Source organism: Quercus robur, chromosome 2 (assembly GCF_932294415.1).
Source record: "Quercus robur chromosome 2, dhQueRobu3.1, whole genome shotgun sequence".
Lineage (NCBI taxonomy): Eukaryota > Viridiplantae > Streptophyta > Magnoliopsida > Fagales > Fagaceae > Quercus > Quercus robur.
Window position 1 is genome coordinate 96,984,913 of NC_065535.1, and position 22,253 is coordinate 97,007,165.

A 22,253-nucleotide genomic window follows, 5' to 3' on the forward strand; every position below is an offset into this window, starting at 1 on the left:
TTTTGTTGAACCTAAAAACTTATTACTGAAAGTACTGTAAATAAATGTAAAAAGTAGTTAAAATAGTACAGTGAAACTTACTAAAAAGTACAGTAGAACTCATAAATAGTACTAAAAATAAGTTGAATAGTAAAATAATTTATAATTTTCATCAGTATCTAAACAGAGACATAGACCCTAAACTCTTGCCCATAATAAAATGACTTAGATCTCAACATTCGGCTGCCCACCATATTCATGATTCATCTTCTATTCTTCTTTTCTTAAAAAACAAAAAACTTCTATTCTTCTTGATTTGATTGATACTTTTTTGTCTAACCAAAACCACAAATCCATTGACCTCATCAAAAGCGTTTTTCATTATTCGAATGGTCTAACGAAAACTTATTTTTCCTCAAAATGCATGCCTCACTTTCTTTAATGTAAAAATTATTCAAAAACATCCATTTTTCCCTTAAAGTCGGACAACATGGATGTGTCAAAAGAACCCTAAAAGAGTTTAATTACCACTAAAAGATGTTAAGTTTCATGATGAAAAAAGTTTCATAATGTTTCAGTTTTGGTTCATTGATAGCCATCACATAAAATATCTACCTACTCCTCTCTGTACCTTATTTGGGGGAGTTTTTTTTTCCTACTTATTTGGCTTATGTGCAATTTTTTAAGTCTATTTTTTTTTTTTTTTTTTATAGATACAACTGTACTTTTGTATAGTTTATTTTTAAAACTTTATAAACAAATGAAAATAGGGTATCATATGGGTCCACTTTTCGATATTAGATGTTGTTTTGTCTATGTATTTTAAAGGTGGATCCATTAATAAATTGTAGTCAAGTGATTGACAAGATGCTTAACAATAGAAATGTTTACGTGGATTGATAAGTTATTTTCATTAGTTTATTTTTGCTTAAAAATCTATCTGGCCTTATTCACGAACATCTAAATTCACAAAAAAATAAAAAATTTCTCAATTAAATGATATGTTTCCTTACAAAATATAAAAAAATAAGCCTAAATTAAATACACATGCAAAGTACATGAGAATATGCTATGCCCTACCTCCAATTCCAAAGAAGAGTGAATTGAAGGCAGTCCATGATAAACCAACTGTGCTTGCTCACATACTATTTTAATTTATTTAATTTTTTTAAATTTGTTGAAGGAAAAATGGTGCGTTTCCTATGCGGTTATGTGAGCATCTCCACACGTGGATTAGACATAAAGATATTTTAAATCCCGAGCATAGACTTGCCCAACTCACTTGTTTATAATGAGAAATTTGAGCTAATACCACTCCACCAATGAGCTTCAATAGTATGTGGTAACCTTATTACTTATTATTATTTTTTATTTATTTATTTTAATAAAGATAGCCTTTTATTTTTATTTTTATTTTTATATAATCTTTAAGGTAACCTTATTACTCACTCTAACGGGTTTGGGTGACATGGGCAATTAGACATAGATATTAGATAAGTTTCCTATGTTACACGAAACACCTTAATATAAATATAGGGTTTTAGCTTCTTCTTCACTACGTTTCACCTTTTCTCTTTTCTTTCTTATCACTATTACCACTCAAACCCAAACACCCACAGCCAGAGACAGAGAGCGAGAGCGAGAGTGAGAGAAAAAGAGAGAGAGAGAGTCTGTATCTCTCTGTGTGTGATTTTCACAGTCTCTGACTGCTACAATCTCAGGTACATCGCATTCGATTTCAAACTCCATTTCTCTCCTCTACTTTTTTTTTCTTGTTCTTCAATGTCTTTGAAGTCTCCGATTCGAATCGCTTCATTTTTCTCTGCGTTTCGTTCCTTCTTTGATTTTTAGAGTTCATAATACTGCAATTCACTCTTAACTTTATCGTAATTGCAAAATCAACGAAAGTTTCTTAGGGCTTTTGTTGTGAAAAGCTATGTACGATTTTCATTTAGGTTTTCGGTGTTTAATCTAATATAGATTCTCACATTGTTTGAGTTGGATTTAGGATCGTCTAATTTTTTTATTTTTATTTTTATTTTTTTGGTTTTATAATTTTGAATTTACGTTGTACTTGATGATACGTTATATATGTGTGTATGTATTGGTTGGTGTAGGGTTTGTTTTGAATTCTCTGGGGTTTCTGATAGTATTTGAAATAATTGAAGGTTCTTTAGGGTTTAATCTAATGTAGAATTGTAGATTCTCACATTGTTTGTCTAGTTTTACCTTGCAGTTGATGATATGTATGTGTGTGTATATGTAACTATGTATGCATCAGATGATGTAGGGTTTGGGCTTTAGTTTGATGATTTAGCTTATGTTTGTTCCTCTTCTTGGCATCTGTGAATTAAAGATTTGAAGAAAATGAAAGTTTTGTAGCTGATACAACCATGAGTGTACATTATATGATATTCTGTTTGCGTGCCACTGATTCAACCATGAGTGTTGTTATATATAGATTTTTGTTATTTTTGACTTTGATATTTTTTATTGCTGTTTTTTTTTAATGGGTTTCCTTCTTTTAGAGTTCAGGAATTCTTGAAGATATTTCGTTTCAACTTTTGAACTTTATTTTGCATATGCATATTTCATTTTGTGATTGCTGGTTTCCTATTTTCTGTTTCCCTCTCAGAGATTTGGTATTTGTCAGTTAGGTGCATACAAGGCCTTAATTTGTCGCGCCGAGATGGCGACGAATTTAGTGATGACGAGTATACTAGAAAAGGTATGATGTTTTTGAGCTTCTGTTTTTGTAGTTCTTTGTGTGATGACTCATTTGAGTTAATTACTTGTGCAAGGGAAAACATATGTGGGCCAAGTATTTTACCTGCTTTGTGTTCATTTGCAGATGACGGGAAAGGATAAAGATTATAGATACATGGCAACATCTGATTTGCTAAATGAGTTAAACAAACCGAGTTTTAAAGCAGATGCTGACCTGGAGATAAAATTGTCAAATATAATCATCCAACAGCTTGATGATGCGGCTGGCGATGTTTCAGGATTGGCTGTGAAATGGTATTGGACTTGTTGCTGCATCCCCCTTTTACTTGATCAGAGATGCTCTTGCTTGGCTACATGATTTTTGTTTCAATAATTCTATATTTTAATGATAGTATCATTATTATTTTTTCACTTATCAAAAAATAAAATGGTAGCATCTCTTCTTTGACCATCATATTCAGTGTTTCTATTGGTAGTGTGTTTCTTTTTTGTACTAAAGTGCAAGGGTGATGATAGGTTTCTTAACATCCTAGTTTCTGTCTCCTTGTGTTAGAATTACAATGTGCCGAAAGGGAACCATGTACCCTTTTCATTAATATTGCTTTGCATGAAGAGTATTTGTTAGTTTTGATGAAATTGATGAACTTTAACCTGCCGAACTATTATTGTTGCCACGTGTTGTTGCATGTACTCAGTTGAAGATGGTGGTATTCACTTTTTTTTTTTTGATAAGAAAGATGGTGGTATTCACTGCAGTATTTTAAATATGCAACAGTTTTGATTTAAAAATCTGTAGAATTATAATTGTAGATAGCCACAATTCATTTTCTATGAAGTTCTACAGTGGTATTCCGGTGATTGGGTGCAATTGTGGGGTTTCCAATTTTGTCATGAAATTAATTCTTTATTTTTTCAAGGAAGGCATGCATAATAAAAACCTTAGTAGGAATTATGTTATTAGTCTGACTGATTATGTGTAAAGTGTATGCAAGTGAAAGGTTTTGAGGGATAACCAAGTGGTCCCAGCACCTCTTGTGGTGCCTGGGCACTAGGGTTTGAATACCACTGGCCCCCTTTCCCTATTTACCTAGCAAAAAAAATTGTTTGCAAGTGGCGGTAAAATATGAAGAAAAAGAGTTGCGTAAAGAGATGCAATAACATCAGTACTTCTGTTGCTCATTTCTTTACTTGATATATATTTCTTCTTGGTGTGTGGTGTTGTAGTCTTGCTCCATTGGTCAAGAAGGTCAGCGAGGCACAAGTTGTGGAGATAGCTAATAAACTCTGTGATAAACTGCTAAATGGGAAGGATCAGCATCGTGACATTGCTAGCATAGCTTTGAAGACAATAGTTGCTGAAGTTTCTACTCAATCTCTTGCACAGTCTATTCTTATTGCAGTTACTCCACAATTGATAAAAGGAATTACTGGTCCAGTGAGTAACTAAAATTTAAATGTCACTTCCTTATCACATGGGAGATTTTGGATTTGAAATGAAAAATTTGTTCTTATCTGCTGAATAACCTTTTATGCCAATAGCTCTAGTTCAAATGGCTCATTCTTCTGTTGTGGGTTCAAGACCCACTGAATACATGTGTTACTTATCAATAAAAACAAGGTGAATACCCTTCACAAAGGGAATCAAGTAATTTTAATTAGGAAATGAAATAATATATACCAAGAATAATATGCTTAGGTAAGTCAGCAGATCGTGTACATGTTAAAAAATAGTGAAACTTGAAAATAACTTTACTCAGGAATAACATAGAAGAGTATGACAACACTACAAACTCAGAAAAAGGAATGCATCCTTGTGCTGTTTTAGTACACATCCTTTGTATTGGGATTGCACTTCTTTTTTAATGAATTTATTTACCTAACAAAAAGGAATGCATCTGAAAAGACTTAAATAATTTTAATGTGCTTAGTTGGTCAGCAGATCTTGTGCGTATTAACAAACAGTGTAACTTGAAAAGAAGATAAGAATGCATTACTCAATAGAACAGAGTATGCCAACATTAAAAACTCAGAAAAAGGAAAGTAGTTGAAAGCATTGAAATGAAGAGAAAATTGAATTGGGATAACATCTTGGCTTCCCCATTTTCTATCTCTTTGGTTTGGTTTGGTTATATAATATGGCTCCCCAAAGGCAATGTATGATTGATTTTATGTTATATCTCCTATGCTATCATTTTGGTATTTTATTTATTTCTTTCTGTATCATTTTCATTGATAAATTGTAGGCTTCCTGCTAATTTTGTGCTTCTATCTTTTTAGGGAAAAAGCACTGAGATCAAATGTGAATGTCTTGATATTTTATGTGATGTTCTCCATAAATTTGGTAATCTAATGGCAGCTGACCATGGGCTGCTTTTAAGTGCTCTTTTGTCCCAGTTGAATTCAAATCAAGCCAGTGTCAGAAAGAAGACTGTGTCTTGTATTGGTAAGCTTTATTAATTAGTTCCATTGATTGTGTGTATTAAATTTTGCTTTGAGGTGGTGTTTGTTCAATGTTTTCATTTTTCTGTTGCTTTATATTGAAGACTGTGTCTGGACTTAAACCTTTCTCACCAGTCATAACTCAGCTGGTTATTTTGGTCAATTTTAGAAAATAGGTTTTGTAGTTTTGATTTCCATTGTGTCTGGAGTCTGAAAATGCAATTGAACATGGCTTTTGATTTGATGGAGTGCCACTAGAATATTCAATTGGAGATATTGTGGCTGTTGCAATTTGTGACCTTTAATGTGGAAAGTTCCCTTTTCACTCTATTATGGAAAGTGGAAAGTAGAAATGGTACACCTTTGTTTGAAATCCATTCTCATATCTTTTTTTTGGGTGTGTGTTTGTATTTTAAATGAACTGTGAACAGCATATTATTCCTATTGTCAATTCCTTTTAAAGCTAAAGAAGTTAAAGATTTGTAGGTATGCAGGCAAACAATACAACATATTAACATACGATATTGTCCTATTTACAAAGATAATACTCAGGGCATATAATAGCTATTTCTTTTGACTATGTTGGAATAGCCTAGAATTGTGTAGGACTAATGTGATGCCAGTCCAGTCCATTCCCTTTGAAAAAACTTAATATATTTGGATTTGTGACAATTTTTTCCCCAAAGGGTACAAAAGATTTCATGCAACATTTTTTTGTCTTCAGCATCTCTTGCTTCTAGTCTGTCAGAGGATTTGTTGGCTAAGGCTACAGATGAAGTTGTTCGGAACTTGAGAAATAAGGGCACAAAATCAGAACTGACCCGTACAAACATTCAGATGATCGGTGCTTTGAGGTGAGCTTTATAATGTGTTCTCTGCATAATTATTTTCCAAAAAATTAAAAAGGAAATTTTTTTTGCTGTTTTCCTTAGTCAGTTGCAGGCTCAGTACTTATGGCATGTCAACTGTTTGTTTCTTTGCTTCAAAGTTGCAATATGGGGGGTAAAAAAAAACTTGACAAGATACTTATGATATTGGGATGGGCCACAATTCCCTATATGGAGTAATGAAGTATATTCTTTTTTGAAATTCCTTAAAATCATAATTATATATTATATATGAAAGCATGAACCTTGGCTGCATTAGCCTACATGTGTGCCATGTCTCACTCTCCTTTGAAATAAAATTGGAACTCTTTATTTAGCCTTCCACCTCATTATTATTATTATTATTATTATTATTATGTTTCTCACATTACTTATGAAAAATGATCTTTTTCTGATGTGTTATTAATCAACCATGGTGTCTCAGTCGTGCTGTCGGATATCGTTTTGGACCCCATCTTGTTGACACTGTTCCAGTGCTGATTAACTACTGCACAAGTGCATCGGAGAATGATGAGGAGCTTCGTGAGTATAGCTTGCAGGTACTGTGATATTTTTTGTTTATCTCTCTTTTGAGATTTTTCATTTTGTTTAGATTACTGCAATACATGTAGAGTTGGCATGACTTCAAATGAAAATATTGTTTGCTTTTCAAGAGAAGGTAAGGGTACTATAGGAAATTGAAGAAGTAGGAAATTTTATTTTTAGAAAGTGTTCAACTATTTTTTGGACATCCCAAAAGAAAGCAAGGCATTTGAATCAGGACAGAAGGTATATGTGTTTTTGATATTTTCCTCCTGTGATTCTTCTCATATATGTTGAATTTTGATTGCAGGCACTGGAAAGTTTTTTGCTCAGGTGTCCTAGGGATATTTCTTCTTATTGTGATGAAATTCTTCGCCTTTCCCTGGAGTATCTAAGTTATGATCCAAACTTCACTGATAACATGGAGGAGGATACTGATGATGAGAGCCATGAGGAGGAGGAAGATGAGTATGTTTTGCTCTGATTTATGTGAGTTAATACATTACATTTTATGGATAGACTTGTTTAATTTTGTGTGGTCACTATATTTGTTGTAGCGAGAGTGCAAATGAATACACAGATGATGAGGATGTCAGCTGGAAAGTCCGACGAGCAGCAGCCAAATGCTTAGCAGCATTAATTGTATCTCGTCCTGAACTGCTCTCAAAGCTATATGAGGAGGTATCTTTAAAATTCTAAATTTGTTAAGAAGTGGAGGAAATCATTCATCATTTTGATCATAATTTCTTATATAGTTTTGAGTCTTGTTAGTCATAATTCATAATACATTTGATTCTTTTTTGTGCAGGCTTGTCCAAAATTGATTGATAGATTTAAAGAGAGGGAAGAAAATGTGAAGGTATAGCTTCAATGAATTATTTTTGGATATTTAATTACTAATTATGTTGTTGGTTATCTAATATTGTAAATTGTAATGTTGCAGATGGATGTCTTCAATACATTCATTGAGCTGTTGCGTCAAACTGGAAATGTGACAAAAGGGCAGAATGACATGAATGAATTGAGGCAAGTTAATTTTTATGTTCTAGTGTCAAATGTTAACGAACCACTTCCAGCCTTTTCATATTGCTCACTGGCTTCTTCTTCTATTTATTTAAATTCTCTGATGTAGAGAAAATAATTAAATATTTTAGATTTTTATGTTGAAGGCCTAGTTCATTTAGTGGTTGTGTTTTTTTTAAGCTATTGGCATTTTTTTTCTTCAATACTTGTTTGATTGCTGTTTGTGGTAATTGCTTTTACTTGCTAGCATTACTGCAAATGTTATCAATAAAAAACTAATGCTAAATTTTGAAATTTTGTCCAGTCCAAGATGGTTATTGAAGCAGGAAGTGCCAAAGATTGTTAAATCTATAAATAGACAGTTACGTGAGAAATCCATCAAGACAAAGGTAGAAATTGTTGATATCATTTTGGATCATAGGTAATGGACCCATTAGTCTTGATAGCATTCATTTTGTCTGTTTGCAGGTTGGGGCATTTTCTGTTTTGAAGGAACTTGTGGTTGTCTTGCCAGACTGCCTTGCTGAGCACATTGGATCACTAATTCCAGGAATTGAAAAAGCATTAAGTGTGAGTAAATAGCCTGCCATTGAAAGCGTATTGAAACTCGTCTATTTTTCTCCTTGATACTGAAATTTTCCATTTCCCTAATGTTTCTTCTTTATTCATTTCCAGGATAAATCCTCCGTATTGAAACTCGTCTATTTTTCTCCTTGATACTGAAATTTTCCATTTCCCTAATGTTTCTTCTTTATTCATTTCCAGGATAAATCCTCTACCTCGAATTTGAAGATTGAAGCTCTTATATTTACTCGATTGGTGTTAGCTTCGCATTCTCCTCCTGTGTTCCACCCTCACATTAAGGTATTAGCACTTGTCGTGTGTGTTTTAACTATCTTACGTGAGCATGAGAAAAGAATCATATCTTTTCCTGTATTCTGATGTTGAATAGAGGTGATTCTATTCTATATTATTTTAAGGGCCTAAGATGGACAGATTTGACTGAGACTTGGTAGGTCCACACAATGAAGACCTATTTTTTTTTGCCTCTGTTCTGTATTATTTTAAGGGGCTAGGATGGACTGACTCGACTGAGACTTGGTAGGTCAATGCTACACAATGAAGACCTATTTTTTTGCCTCTCCCTCTCTACTTACTTGCGTGTTCTCAGGGCAAGAGTTAATAATGTGGGCCTATTCAATTTTTGGGTACATTGTCTGAAATGTAAACAGTATTTAGAAATCAAAATCCACCCCCCACTGGAAAGAAAAGGGTTTAATCAGTAATTGATGCTTTAAGGGTGTTGTTTGGTGGGGTTTGAGTATGTTATGGTTTCAGAGCAATATTCCTCATTTGGCCAACCATTGAAATTTGATTTTTTAGGATAATATAATATGATTTTTACTGCCTCCGTAACATCTGTCAAAATTGGAGATCTATGTATGATGTGATGATTTTCTGAACATATTTCTGGCTACAATCTTAGCGAACATATTTTCTGGTGACCTTATTAGAGAATTTGATGGCCAAAGTTTAAACTGTATGTGTTGATTCCTCAAATCAAAGTTTATCTTTTTTAGATATCTATCAAAATCAGAGATTGATGTTGGATTTGATGATTTTCTGCTAGAAGTTACTACTTACTACCCATTGTCCGGCTACAATTTTTTGTGAACCTATTTTCTGGTAATGTTAGTAGAGATTTGCTAGCTGAAGTCCAAAATGTATGTGTTGATTCCTCAAATCAAAGTTTATCTTTTTAAAAAAGAGAATGATTTCAGTCCATGTTCTTGTAATAGGCCCTCCCTACATCTTCATTCTAGATTTAATCAGTAGTTGATGCTTAAGTGTGTTTGGTGGGGTTTGAGTATCATATGGCTTAAGAACGATATTACTTATTTGTCCAATCATTGAATTTTGAAATTTTGTGATAAGACAATATGATTTTTACTGCCTCCACAACATTTTTCCAAATCGGAGATCTATGTTTGATTTGATGATTTCCTGCCATAAGTTACTCTCCATTGTACAGATACAATATTTGTGTTTATATTTTCTGGTGACCTTATTGGAGATTTTGCTAGCCAAAGTCCAAATTGTTGTTCAAAACAAAGTTCCATCTTTTTCTAAGAGAGGCCGATCTCAATCTATATTCTTGTAATAACCCCTACATCATCTTCATTCTAGGTATCCTACTTGCACACAGGATGATCAACACGTGATAAATGTCTTTAATTCGATTGCATTTAGAATTTAATACCTTATGGAAAAATAATCCCTACATTTGTTTACAATTTGCCCTGTTTGTTTTTTTAGTAGTCGTCTCAGTTTGAGCCACTTGATTATCTTTTCCATTGTACGTAGACCTTCTTACTTGCTAGTGTATCATTTGTAGAAGAGGTTTTGTTTGCAAACCAAAGTGAAACTTTGCTATTAATTAGAAAACCTTGAGTCCCCCCTGAAGCTGCAATTTTAATTTCAAAAAGGAGGCCCCATCTCAGTCCATGTTCATGTAGTATGACATACATCTTAACCTTCATTGCACTTGTGTAAAAAAAAGAAGGGCCATCTTCATTCTAGGAATCCTCTTTGTACATAGGGGAGATTCACAATGAAGAATATATGCAATTTGGTTTCCTTTGGAAGTCAGTGCTTTGAAGAAAGTGAAAGGGTTATGCTATGTCATGCAGTCCTCGATCAGTTTGAGACACTTGATTACCTTTTCTATCGTATGTGTCATATTCTTTCTTGTAGTGGTGTTAGTGTTTTTTGCTATGTTAAAATACACTTTCCTGTAACATGTTTCTTGAGTAATTCTCTGTTAACATGTTTCAAGGAATCAGTATGACCACTGTTATGTGTATCGTCTTGATGAGTACACAAAAATAGAAAACACTGTGATTGTACTGTCTGGTTCATTTACGTTTTAAACTATGTTATTGCAGGCTCTTTCTGGTCCTGTTTTATCTGCTGTTGGTGAGCGTTATTATAAAGTTACAGCTGAGGCATTAAAAGTATGTGGGGAACTTGTCCGTGTTGTGCGGCCAGATATTGAGGTGACTTTATTATTCACTCTTACACTTTGAGATCTTGTTTGGTCATCTTCTAATCGTTGAATGGTTTTTTATTTATTTTTTTTTTTTATGTAGGGTTTCGGTTTTGATTTTAAAGCATATGTTCATCCCATTTACAATGCTATAATGTCACGCTTGACAAACCAAGATCAAGATCAGGTCAGTGGAAATTCTAATAGAAGCTCTCCTTGAATGTTTTGATTGTGTCTCATGTGTTTTCTTTTCCAGGAGGTTAAGGAGTGTGCTATCTCTTGCATGGGACTTGTTGTGGCAACATTTGGTGATAACCTCAGTGCAGAGTTGCCTGCATGCCTTCCTGTACTTGTTGATCGGATGGGAAATGAGATAACCCGGCTTACAGCTGTGAAGGTTGGTTTGTTGCATATGTTGTACGTATTTAAGGTCTTTTAGCTGGATTTTGTGCATGTGCATGTGCAGTTACTTGTCTATGTCAATGTCACTTGTTTGAGCTTTATTGTCTAAAAAGGTTGTACCCAATGCACAGGCTCTTGCTTTTGTGAGTCTAGGCAATTTGAAGTGGTTGGTAGACAACCTTTTTATTATTATTATTATTATTATTATTATTATTTATTTTGATAAGTAATAAAGATTTATTGATATCAAAAAAGAGACACCCAAGTGTACATGGGTACAGATCAAATACAAAAATTACATAAATCAAGTAAATCCAAAATTGAAGAAAAGGATTGATTTCTCCACACTGACAACCAGTCCATTAAGGTTCTGAAAAAGAATAACTTGAGATTAGGCAGAGAATGCTCATTATCTTCAAAGCACCTACTATCTCCTTCCTTCCAAATACACCACACCAAACAATAAGGAACAACAATCGATACATATCCATTATGATGGCGACCAAACTGACCTTGCCAGGAAGCAAGAAGCTCAACAACAGACTTTGGCATAATCCAACATACTCCAAATAAACTTAGACTCATAGCCCACAGATTTATAGCAACCGGACAATGAAGGAAGAGATTGTCAACAGTTTCACTATTACACTTGCACATATAACACCAATCCACAACCTTTGTATCTCTGTGTGTGTGTGTGTGTGGGGGGGGGGGGGGGGGGGGGTTATATAATGAAGCCTTTTTTGTCCCAAATGAGCTCAGAATCTATAGTTGGATGCATTTCCTTGACATTTCTAACTGCCCACAATATGTAATGAGTTCGTATTTGTTGGTCAACCTCATTTGCATCTATTAGATGCACTATTTAAATGTTAGAAAAGTAAGTGTTATGCTACTGATAAAAAAAGAAGAAAGAAATGTAGTTATGCCTAAACTTCTGAACGGTTGTTGTGCTAAATAATGTTAGAATTGGAGTCAAGTTGGAAAAGGAGCAAAAATTCCATGTCCTATGTTCTGACTACCATTTGTGTGTGCGTGTGTCAGTGGGATTGGGGCTGAATATGGGAAGCTGTCTGAGCAATCTATTTATCAGACTCAAATGTTCAACTGAACAGTATTTCTATCTATATAGTTGATTATCAGATCTGTGCATCACACTAGGTAGTCAATTATAGTATATGTGGATGTGTGGTTCATGTTTGTGTGTGTGCACATGCCCGTCACTGGATTATGGTAATCTAAAGACTTGATGTGTTCTGTATCCAGGCATTTGCTGTCATTGCTGCCTCTCCACTTCAAATAGATTTGTCATGTGTTTTGGAGCATGTAATTGCAGAATTGACGGCATTTCTACGGAAGGTATGAAGATTATTTTGTTTGCTGTCTTCTTAATGATATTTTTAATGATGCTCAATTTCTTGCAATGATTTTTAAGAATCACTCAACATCTGCTGAATGAATTTCTGAACTTTTTGTTTGTTTTGGAAAACAGGCTAATCGGGCTTTGAGGCAGGCTACATTGGGAACCCTTAATTCCCTGATAGTTGCTTACGGTGATAAAATTGGTCCATCTGCTTATGAAATTATCATTGTGGAACTTTCATCTCTGATAAGGTTTTCTCTTGTTGCTTCACCTTTTTAGCAGGCCCCCCCCCCCCTTCTCTCTCTCTTTATTTCAAAGTAAGGTATGGTTCGTGCCCATGTTGATTACATTCTAATCCTGGTGATTCTCAATAATCTATATTCCAGTGATTCGGACTTGCATATGACGGCTCTTGCCCTGGAACTATGTTGCACCCTGATGGCTGACAGGAGGTCAAGCCCTAGTGTTGGTTTGGCTGTTAGAAACAAAGTTCTTCCACAAGCACTAACATTAATCAAAAGCTCATTGCTGCAGGGGCAAGCCCTTTCGGTATGTCAATCTGCATTCTTGGACTTGCATTTTGATCTAGAATATATGCTTGTTAAAACCCTTCTTTGTTGTAATTGCAGGCTTTGCAAAGCTTTTTTGCTGCATTAGTTTATTCAGCAAACACTAGTTTTGATGTCTTACTAGAATCTCTTCTTTCAAGCGCTAAACCATCTCCACAGTCGGGAGGCGTTGCAAAACAGGCTTTGTATTCAATTGCGCAATGTGTGGCTGTTCTCTGCCTTGCTGCTGGTGATCAGAAATGCTCATCGACTGTTGAAATGCTTACTGAAATCCTGAAAGATGACAGCAGTTCCAATTCAGTAAGTTCTTTTTTCTAGGTGTTGGCATCATTTGTATGTCAATGTTATACCTGAAATGACTTCATTGTTGGATGTTAGATTTTGACTGATGATTATTCCATTATAGATTCTCTGTTCAAGATTTTTTTTTGACTGAGTCAGTCTTCTGTTGTGGTTGCTTGAAGTTTATGGAGTTCATGTGATGTTTGATTAGATAGAAATGTAAAGATGTATTAATGATAATGAAATTTTTTTAAAAGAATTAATGTGTAAAATACAATGTGGTTTATTGGGTAGGCTGGTTTTATCTTTGTAATTCCGCAATCCATACATTTATGCATATGCGCAAGCATGTACACAAACACACATGTATCGAAATCAAATGGAATGCTGGATTCTTTTATCTCATTTTTAGTACCAGACTTGTGCATCATGTTTGCCTGGTTCTATGAGATTTGATCACATTTTCAAGATTTCAGTTTTTAAAATGCGTTGGAATGACAGATGGCTTGTGTTTGGTGCATGTGCATGCAACCCTTTGTAATACAATGAAGACTGTAGTCAAGTAATAAACTCTGAAAAAATCTTTCATTTTCTCCTGCCTCCTCCCTAGGCCCTCCCCCCCCCCCCCCCCCCGCGGGCGGCTTTCTTTCATATTCTGATTTTACTACAGTATTCTGCCAATTACAATCACTGTTGTTATTCCTTTTTAGGCTAAGCAGCACCTTGCCTTGCTATGTCTTGGTGAAATTGGGAGAAGGAAAGATCTAAGCTCGCATGCACATATTGAGAATATTGTTATTGAATCGTTTCAATCTCCTTTTGAAGAGATAAAGTCTGCAGCCTCCTATGCTCTTGGAAATATTGCTGTTGGTAATCTGTCCAAGTATCTGCCTTTTATCTTGGACCAAATTGATAATCAGCAGAAGAAACAATATCTTTTGCTTCATTCCTTGAAGGAGGTGTGTGCCCTAAATTACCAGTATAGCTTGGAGCTGGATATCTTCCTATACATTGTTCTAATTTGTGTTTATCTCATGTTGTAGGTAATTGTACGACAATCCGTAGATAAAGCAGAATTCCAGGATTCTAGTGTTGAGAAGATTCTTAAATTACTATTCAATCACTGTGAAAGTGATGAAGAGGGTGTTCGTAATGTTGTAGCTGAGTGTCTGGGGAAAATTGCACTTATCGAACCTTCAAAACTTGTTCCAGCACTTAAGGTATTTGATCAAATCAATTTGTTGACTTCTCCTCAAGCTTTTGATGAATTCTTTATTTTTACATTTGATGGGGTTGTGTGTTTGTTTTATACTCTTAATTTCCTACAGGTACGAACAACCAGTCCAACTGCATTCACTAGAGCTACGGTTGTCATTGCTGTAAAATATTCTATAGTTGAGAGGCCTGAGAAGATAGACGAGATTATATACCCTGAGATCTCATCATTCTTGATGCTTATAAAGGATCATGACCGGGTGAGTCTCATACCTTGGCATCTCATCATTCCTCTTTGAAATATCTTATAGCTTTCCTTCATTCTCTTTGGGTAGTAGTGGGTTGGTTTGGGCTTTGAACCATATAATTACTGATTTTTCATGGGTGTGCAGCATGTTAGGCGTGCAGCAGTGTTGGCTTTAAGTACGTTTGCGCACAATAAGCCAAACCTAATCAAGGGGCTTCTTCCAGAATTATTGCCACTTCTTTATGATCAGACAATTGTTAAGGTAACTTCAGATTTTGACATTGTTCATGTTAAATGATTCTTTTCCGTAATCTGAAGTAGTATGTTATTGATAATGCCTGTGCATATGATTTGGGGTAAATGATTTTATTTATTATTGACTTGTTAGTTGCTCGCTAGAAAGCACGGACGCGGCTGGGAGGGTGCCGCACCCGAGTCCGACGCGGATGACCGCGCATCGGTGCCGTGTCTGAGTTTTTTTTTTTTTTTTTTGGGATTCGCGCCGACTCGGCTCGATTCACGCAGAACCGGGCTGATTCGGCCAGAATCGGGCCGTATCGGCCGGCGACCGATATGGCCGGAAACAGGCCGAAATTGGCCTTGAAACTCGCCGGAGCAGCTGAAATTCTGACCTTAGATGTGTTTCTTGCCTTCTTATTTCTTTGTTTTGTGAATCAAGGTATATTAATGTGTTTTTTAAGAATATTTTAATAGTAAAAATATATAGAAAATAAAAATAAAAATATTTTTAATAATTTTTTAATCGCCGAGTCCCGCCGCACCCGCACCCTGCTTTTTCAAAAATTGCCAAGTCCCGAAACGCACCCATGCTTCATAGGTTGCTCGCTGGATTAGTATTTGGAACTTATTTGGTGCAGTTAGTACACAATCGTCATTCCATTAAAAATGCTTTGGCTATACTGATGTTTTAGTTCGCTTAACTGTTGTACTTCCATTTTATTGTGATTTATTATTCGGCTTTCATGTGTAGACCTATGAATGATCGTATTAATGTGGCTTGGACATTTTGTTCCTTTTTTATTTTTATTTCCAATTAGTCTGTATTCCTCTCTCTTTCTTTCTTACTCGTTTGTATCTTTATCCATTGTTCACCAGTGATATATTGATGTATTGTAATGATGTTCTGTTTTTAAATTTCTGGCGCAGCAAGAATTAATAAGGACAGTTGATCTTGGTCCTTTCAAGCACATTGTGGATGATGGACTTGAGTTGAGAAAGGCTGCTTTTGAATGTGTGGACACATTGCTTGATAGTTGTCTTGACCAAGTGAATCCTTCTTCTTTTATTGTTCCATACCTGAAATCTGGTCTGGACGGTGAGTTGGTTTTTTTTCCCCTGCCTGTACTTTTTTATTCTCACTTAGTGTACCTTTCGTATTCAGTTAGACTTGTGTTGGACAGTGATGTTAGATTCAACTTTCTAATGCTTTTAAATTTTATCTTTCAAATTAAATGCTGTGATTGGTAACGTAATGGTGTTCATGGTTTTTGTTGCTTCAACAACTAATTTGGATTCTTTTTCAGATCATTATGATGTCAAAATGCCTTGCCACCTTATCCTTTCAAAACTTGCGGATAAGTGTCCATCTGCTGTATTGGCAGGTTAGTGATTTCATTGATTTTGCTTAACTAAGATTTAGCTGAGCTTTGGACATTCTATCTAATGTTAGTTTTGTACTCTTCAGTGTTGGATTCACTGGTGGATCCTCTGCAGAAGACTATCAATTTTAAGCCAAAGCAAGATGCTGTCAAGCAAGAAGTAGATCGTAATGAAGACATGATTCGCAGTGCTCTTAGAGCAATTGCATCGTTGAATCGCATAAGGTTTAGTTCTTTACTTTATCGGGTTACTTAATTTGGTGTCCAATTTGTTGTGTGGTTTTCTTATCCATTTCTAATTTTTCAGGTAGTTTAACCCCTTATCATGATTAGGTAATACTGTCCTTTATTTTAAAGATTGGGGGTGGCCATAGGGGCCGTGTGAACTAGAATCTTGTTCAAACTCAGCTTTGTAGGCCAAAATTCTGAGCCTAAGGAGGAAAGGGTTGTTTAGTCAATATATTTGCCTCAATTAATCCCTTTCACAGAGTGCTGATTTGTTTGTAATTTTCACACTGCTTGAATTAAGATTTCTACCATATAGACAAGTTTAGAGAAAAGCTTTTTTGAAATAAAGCTCAAGAATGTCTTTTATTGATAACTTGGACCTGTCTTACTGGCTCATACACTTGATTTGTCTTTCTTCTTTATTATTATTATTTTTTGGGGGGCAGGGTTTTGCAATACTGATTTATCTAATACTTTGATTTGTCTTTTCTTCTTTATTTCATTCTTTTTTTGGGAAGATTTTTTGGGGGCTGTTTTCTCTTGCCACTTTATCCAAGAAGCTTAATATACATACTTTCCATCATGTTTACTGGAGATTTCATCCTCCTGAAGAACCCACCTCCCCACCCCCACACCCACCCACCACCCCCACACCCCCCCCCCCCCCCCCCGGCGCGCGCGGGGGCGTCTTTTTAATACATTACCTAAGTTACTTTTTTCAACTTGTGAATTGGACTTTGCACCATGCTGTAGTGCCTTAGGGAGAATCAGTTGACAATCTAGATATTGCATTAGTGTAAGTAGCTGGGTTTGTAATAAAATTTGTGGTTAAGTTGGCTATTACATTGCTTGGATGCAAGGCCAATGAGCCTTCTTCCATAACAATTGATTGGAGGGTGAGGTTATGGGTTCATGACTCTCTTGGTGCGTGTGAAACTTATCAGTCAAATAAATAAAAAAACATTTGATGCAACAGTATGTTAGGAAGTGAGAATTGAGACTCCACTTTGAGTAGCCCGTCTCATCCTTAAACTTGTGGATGGAGTTAATTTAACTTTTGTTATTTGACATCAATGAACAGAGCAGGCCTTCCTTCTTTTGCCTACACCTTCTCTCTCTTGTTTATGCCCCTGAATATTGAGTGTCTTATGAATGAATCTCTTCTAATGCTCTACCATATTCTTTTATTCTGCAGTGGAGGAGATTGCAGCCTTAAGTTCAAGAACCTTATGACTGAAATATCAAAATCACCTACGCTATGGGACAAGTACTATTCCATTAAGAATGAGTGATGGACATATCAAGACCTAGCTGTCATAGTGTTATATCGGAGTTTCCCTGCAAGGAATGATGGAATAGAAAATTGCTCCGATGATGCATAGAAGATAAGCTATTTTGGTCAGAAAAAGGTTGAAGTGGTAAGGATCATGTCACCATGTTCTTGTGGGGAAGACGACATGTATAGGCTATGCATCTGTCATTTGGTTATATGATGGTATGACCATTACTCTTCCCCCAGCCCATGATTTGGGTTGAAAATGCAGAATATTTGTTTGCATTTGAGGCAGAGTAAAGTTGAGTATACAATTACTTGTATTGATGAACAGATATGGAAATGCAATCCAATAGATATTTTTGTCTCTTGAGCTTGATTGTGTCAACTTACATATGATTATTGTCATTTGCAGCTATAATGAATGAACTTCTAGCCCCTTCTCTTATGTTGTTGCTATCAGCTTCTCCAAGTTTGGTTCATTTCTTAATTTGCACTGCTCTACCATTATTTTTTTAATGAGAAAGCAGTTTGTGCTGCTTTTTTCGCACTCTCACCGAGCAGAATATTGGATTTATATATCATTCAACATGTCCATTTAAGTAAATAAGTCAGCAAAAATTAAATTACGAGGAACTAATTGCAACCAAAATACACAGCTAATAAATATATCAAACTGTTGTAATTATGCTGGGCTATACTTAACTGAGAAAACGTAATGGGGCCTCTGGTTCTATTATCAACCATTGCCCAACTTAGTCGTGGATGAGGTCTGCCTGACAGCCCATTTCTCCAGGCCCAGTTTGTTATAAAAATTGCAGCTTCTTCTGGTAAGGGGCTATCTGGTATATGGTTAAAGTTTAGGTATTAATTGGGCTAAATTTGGCAGTACAGGGTATATGAGTGCAAAGTGCAACTACCCTAAATGGAATGGATATCCGTATAGGAGTGACCATGGCAACTTATTTGAGGGGAAATTAATAAATGGAATGGAATTTTGAAGAAATATGAGTTTTGTAGGAAGGAATATGGTAAATTAATATAAATTGAGGTTTAAATTAATAATTTTAAGTGAGACATTTTCTTATATCTAAATACCTATTCATATATTCTGTTTATATATATGTTTTGATATATGCAAATTATTAATTCACCTATTGTTTTCAAGTTTTGCTAAAAACCTCTTTCTCATGCTAATCCAATCAATATTTCTTGTGCCATAGTCAATTATAGGTTGAGTTTTATCAATTTTATTTTATAAAAAATGTACAGAAATAATGATAATAAGTATTGTCAATAAAATTTTGTAAATAATACCTGCATAATTGTTTTTTAGTTAAATTTTTTTTTTTAATGCATTATTTTAAATATTTTCTTCTACTTGTAAAACTTTTAATTATGGAAATAAATCCAAACTTGCTGCCCTTATGCCCCTGGTCCACACAGACAACCATGTCACAGGTAATCATGCTTATGGACGGGGCATGGTACTACATGTCTACCCCTCCCGTGCCTCATGGTAGGAGGAAGCACCTTCATTGTTGCCAACGATGGTTGTGGCTAATGCTTGTGAGGGCGCATGTGTGCGGAAGCATGTTTGTGTTATATATTGACTAGTGAGGGAGAGATAGAGAAGTTTATAACTCTTGGGCACTTCTTCACCATTGTATTTAGTAGGTCGAATCGGGCTATTTAAGCGATTACAAGGTGTTCTAATTGCAACTTAATTAGTCATATTGAGCTATTAACAGATACGTGGCTAATGCTTTTTTTGGGTTGTGATAATGACATTGAAGTAACACATTGGGCTTGAAGGACTTGTGCTTTTACAAATGATATTAGAGTAAACCTTGTAACGTTATATGAGTATTTTACACATGCAAGATCAATTGCATTGAAATAATAACAAAGGAATAAAGTTTTATCACTAAGCAATTGATGCAGTTGGAAGCGGAAGGAAGAGAGAATTTGGAAATCCAGAGGCAGAACAAGAGAAAATGACAGATTACTGGGAGCTATGCCCAACCAAATATATAATACAAAAGGCTTGATTTGGAATCCCACATTTCTACCATATATATAATCTTAAGAAACAACAACCCACAGAGTGACTACAACTTCCGACAGCTGAAAAAACTACTCACAAGACAAACAAAAATTACAAGACACACATAACAATATTTAATACCTACAAAGTTGATTTTCAAGGTAAAAGACTAATACCACATATTTCCAAGTGACTTTAATCTTCCAATGGCTGCTCTTGAATGCTTACTTGGAAATTACATATCAATTATAGCACTACATCAACAATCAAACAACCATTCGAATTACATAGGAATTGAACCTAAACTACTTGGATGATTGAGCATATTTTCTGTATTAAAGTGTGCACCAAAAGAAAGATAGCAGCGATGGTTGAAGCCGTTCTCCAAGGAGTGCTAAAATATTCATGTTTTAACGTTGCCTTCCATCTGTGCCATGGTTTCTCATAGAATACATTCAACTCTTTACAAAGATCGTAGTAATCAGAGTTCATATCTCTCCTGAAGATTCCTTTGTTAAGATTGTTAATCATAGCTGTCACTGCATTGCTGTCGCCTAGCCTATTATCAATGATTCCCTCATCGCTAAGTAAATCCACATCTTCGCAAGTGTTGGTAAGATGATCCAACATTAAATAGAAATCCGTAATGTATGCCGGTCTTCTATAATCACATTGCTCTAATGCCATAATGTTTTGAATAAGAGCCTCCATAGTATCCTGGAATTTTAAGAGTGGAAAATCCAGCATTCCATTTTTGAAATCCAAGTTCAGAGGGCATTTTCTTGAATCCACCATAAACGTTACTCCTGCCTCGCGCAGCTGTGTTGCAGAGTACTTAGGAGAAGTCAATTTAGTGTCTCTATATGGTAGCTTGTTGGATGGAGGTAGATGAAAGAATTTAAGCAAATCGGTGAGGTGTTGGATTTCCACATTAGTGTTTTTCATCTGAGTGTTCAGGGACTTAAAGAAGTTAAAAGTAAGTTCATTTAAAGATGGGGTGGAGTTAAAAGAGTTATTGGGAAAGGCAAGTTGGTATAGTTTCTCAATAACAAAGAATGGAAGCTGGTTTTCAAGTAATAACAACTCATGCCACACCACATCTAATAGCCATGCTTCCACGAACATAGGATCGTCAACTTCCCATTTTTCCTCGTAATATCTCAAGAATAGCTCAAGAATGAAGCTTGCATCCAATCTGATCAGTTTCACAAAATCATCACTTTTAAGATGAACAGTCTCTACATAGCAACGCTTAATGCTATCTTCCATCTCCCTTATACTGCTTTCTAAGTTCTTCAAGTTTATCTTAGCTCGTTGCACGAAGCTCTCGAAGTATCTTGCTTTATGCTTTTCCATGGTTTGAAAATTTTCTTTTGTCTTGGTGAATGGGACCAATTGAAATAACATGAGGAGTGTAGGCTTCTTCGTTCAATTTGCGAAGGTGATATGGAACCTTCTAGATGCGGCACCCAGTTGACAATGGAGGCTTAATCATAGCTCTGAAGTCATTTATCATAGTCTATTAATACATGTTTGAGGAAACTTGAAAGAGGTAATTATTTTACTTATATAACTTACTGTAACTTTTTTTTTTTTTTTTTTTGGGAAATGAAAAAAAAAAAGTATTATAAATCATGATATAGTGATGCTTTTTAATTTATGTATGGTTTTTTATTAAATCATGATACATTGCATAGGCACGATTATATATAATCGTAGAAGTTTAATTACAGACTAGGTATACCATAGGAAAATTCTCAAAATGTCCACGACTTTCATAATTCGTATATATGCTGTTTAGTTTCAACGACTAGAGCCATCAATATTCAATATACAGGTAGTGGTAGATATGTTAATTTGCATTTTTTATATAGTAGATGGACATATTTTCAGCTGGTCTCTCTGTTAATTTATGCAATGTGTGTATATTATATAGTTTCTTTACTTTTTTTTCCCACTTACCCTAGCTATTAAATCTAAAGAAAGTAGAAAAGGTACTACCAATATAATTACTATAGAAGATAGAAGACTTCCAACATGATCAATCAATTTCTTAAATCACTTTTTGGTTTGTGTTTAAAAGAAAATGTAATAGTTTGTTTATAAGGTTTATATATATATATATATATATATATTAAAATTCGTTGTACCCCTGTCACTCTATAGTCTATATACGAATCTAAAGTATTCATATTTGTTGCTTAAAAGTTGATTATGCTGTTTAACAAAATATAGACAAAGAAACATCCATTTGGCAAATTAAAATGCTTATAATTATCTAAGCTTAGATAATTATGACGACGTTGTAAATCATGACTTCGCAAATGTTGGTGTCCAAATCGTAAACACATGCACACGACTTCAATCTGGATACAAAACGAGTGG

General features: G+C 35.0%; 1 protein-coding gene and 1 pseudogene across 3 annotated transcripts; one reads left to right on the plus strand and one right to left on the minus strand.

Annotated features, from left to right (window-relative positions):
- The first annotated feature begins 1,530 nt into the window (after positions 1 to 1,530).
- LOC126716093 (cullin-associated NEDD8-dissociated protein 1) lies at positions 1,531 to 18,269 on the plus strand. Of its 3 annotated transcripts, none has more exons than XM_050417083.1 (29): positions 1,531 to 1,700; positions 2,615 to 2,707; positions 2,831 to 3,000; positions 3,931 to 4,141; positions 4,984 to 5,149; positions 5,870 to 5,999; positions 6,457 to 6,571; positions 6,865 to 7,022; positions 7,112 to 7,235; positions 7,363 to 7,413; positions 7,498 to 7,580; positions 7,882 to 7,966; positions 8,046 to 8,147; positions 8,343 to 8,441; positions 10,523 to 10,633; positions 10,727 to 10,810; positions 10,880 to 11,020; positions 12,292 to 12,384; positions 12,518 to 12,639; positions 12,775 to 12,937; positions 13,018 to 13,257; positions 13,950 to 14,198; positions 14,283 to 14,459; positions 14,568 to 14,714; positions 14,847 to 14,963; positions 15,869 to 16,037; positions 16,246 to 16,323; positions 16,407 to 16,545; positions 17,744 to 18,269. In XM_050417083.1, exons 2-29 carry the CDS (start codon positions 2,669 to 2,671, stop codon positions 17,838 to 17,840), a joined length of 3,660 nt encoding a protein of 1,219 aa, XP_050273040.1. In that variant the 5' UTR covers positions 1,531 to 1,700; positions 2,615 to 2,668; the 3' UTR covers positions 17,841 to 18,269. The 3 variants fall into 3 exon arrangements, with proteins under 3 accessions (XP_050273040.1, XP_050273042.1, XP_050273039.1); XM_050417085.1 differs by having other exon boundaries at positions 2,637 to 2,707; XM_050417082.1 differs by having other exon boundaries at positions 1,532 to 1,700; positions 2,633 to 2,707.
- Positions 18,270 to 20,168: 1,899 nt separating this feature from the next.
- On the minus strand, positions 20,169 to 21,384 carry LOC126706109 (UPF0481 protein At3g47200-like; annotated as a pseudogene).
- Between the last annotated feature and the right edge of the window lie 869 nt (positions 21,385 to 22,253).

Bases quoted from the DNA above. Each gene is read 5' to 3' on its own strand.
- LOC126716093 (XM_050417083.1), top strand. From the start codon at position 2,669: ATGGCGACGAATTTAGTGATGACGAGTATACTAGAAAAG. The intron at 14,964-15,868 runs GTAACTTCAGAT...TTTCTGGCGCAG, and splicing joins ATGATCAGACAATTGTTAAG to CAAGAATTAATAAGGACAGT. The intron at 16,546-17,743 runs GTTTAGTTCTTT...TTTATTCTGCAG, and splicing joins GCATCGTTGAATCGCATAAG to TGGAGGAGATTGCAGCCTTA.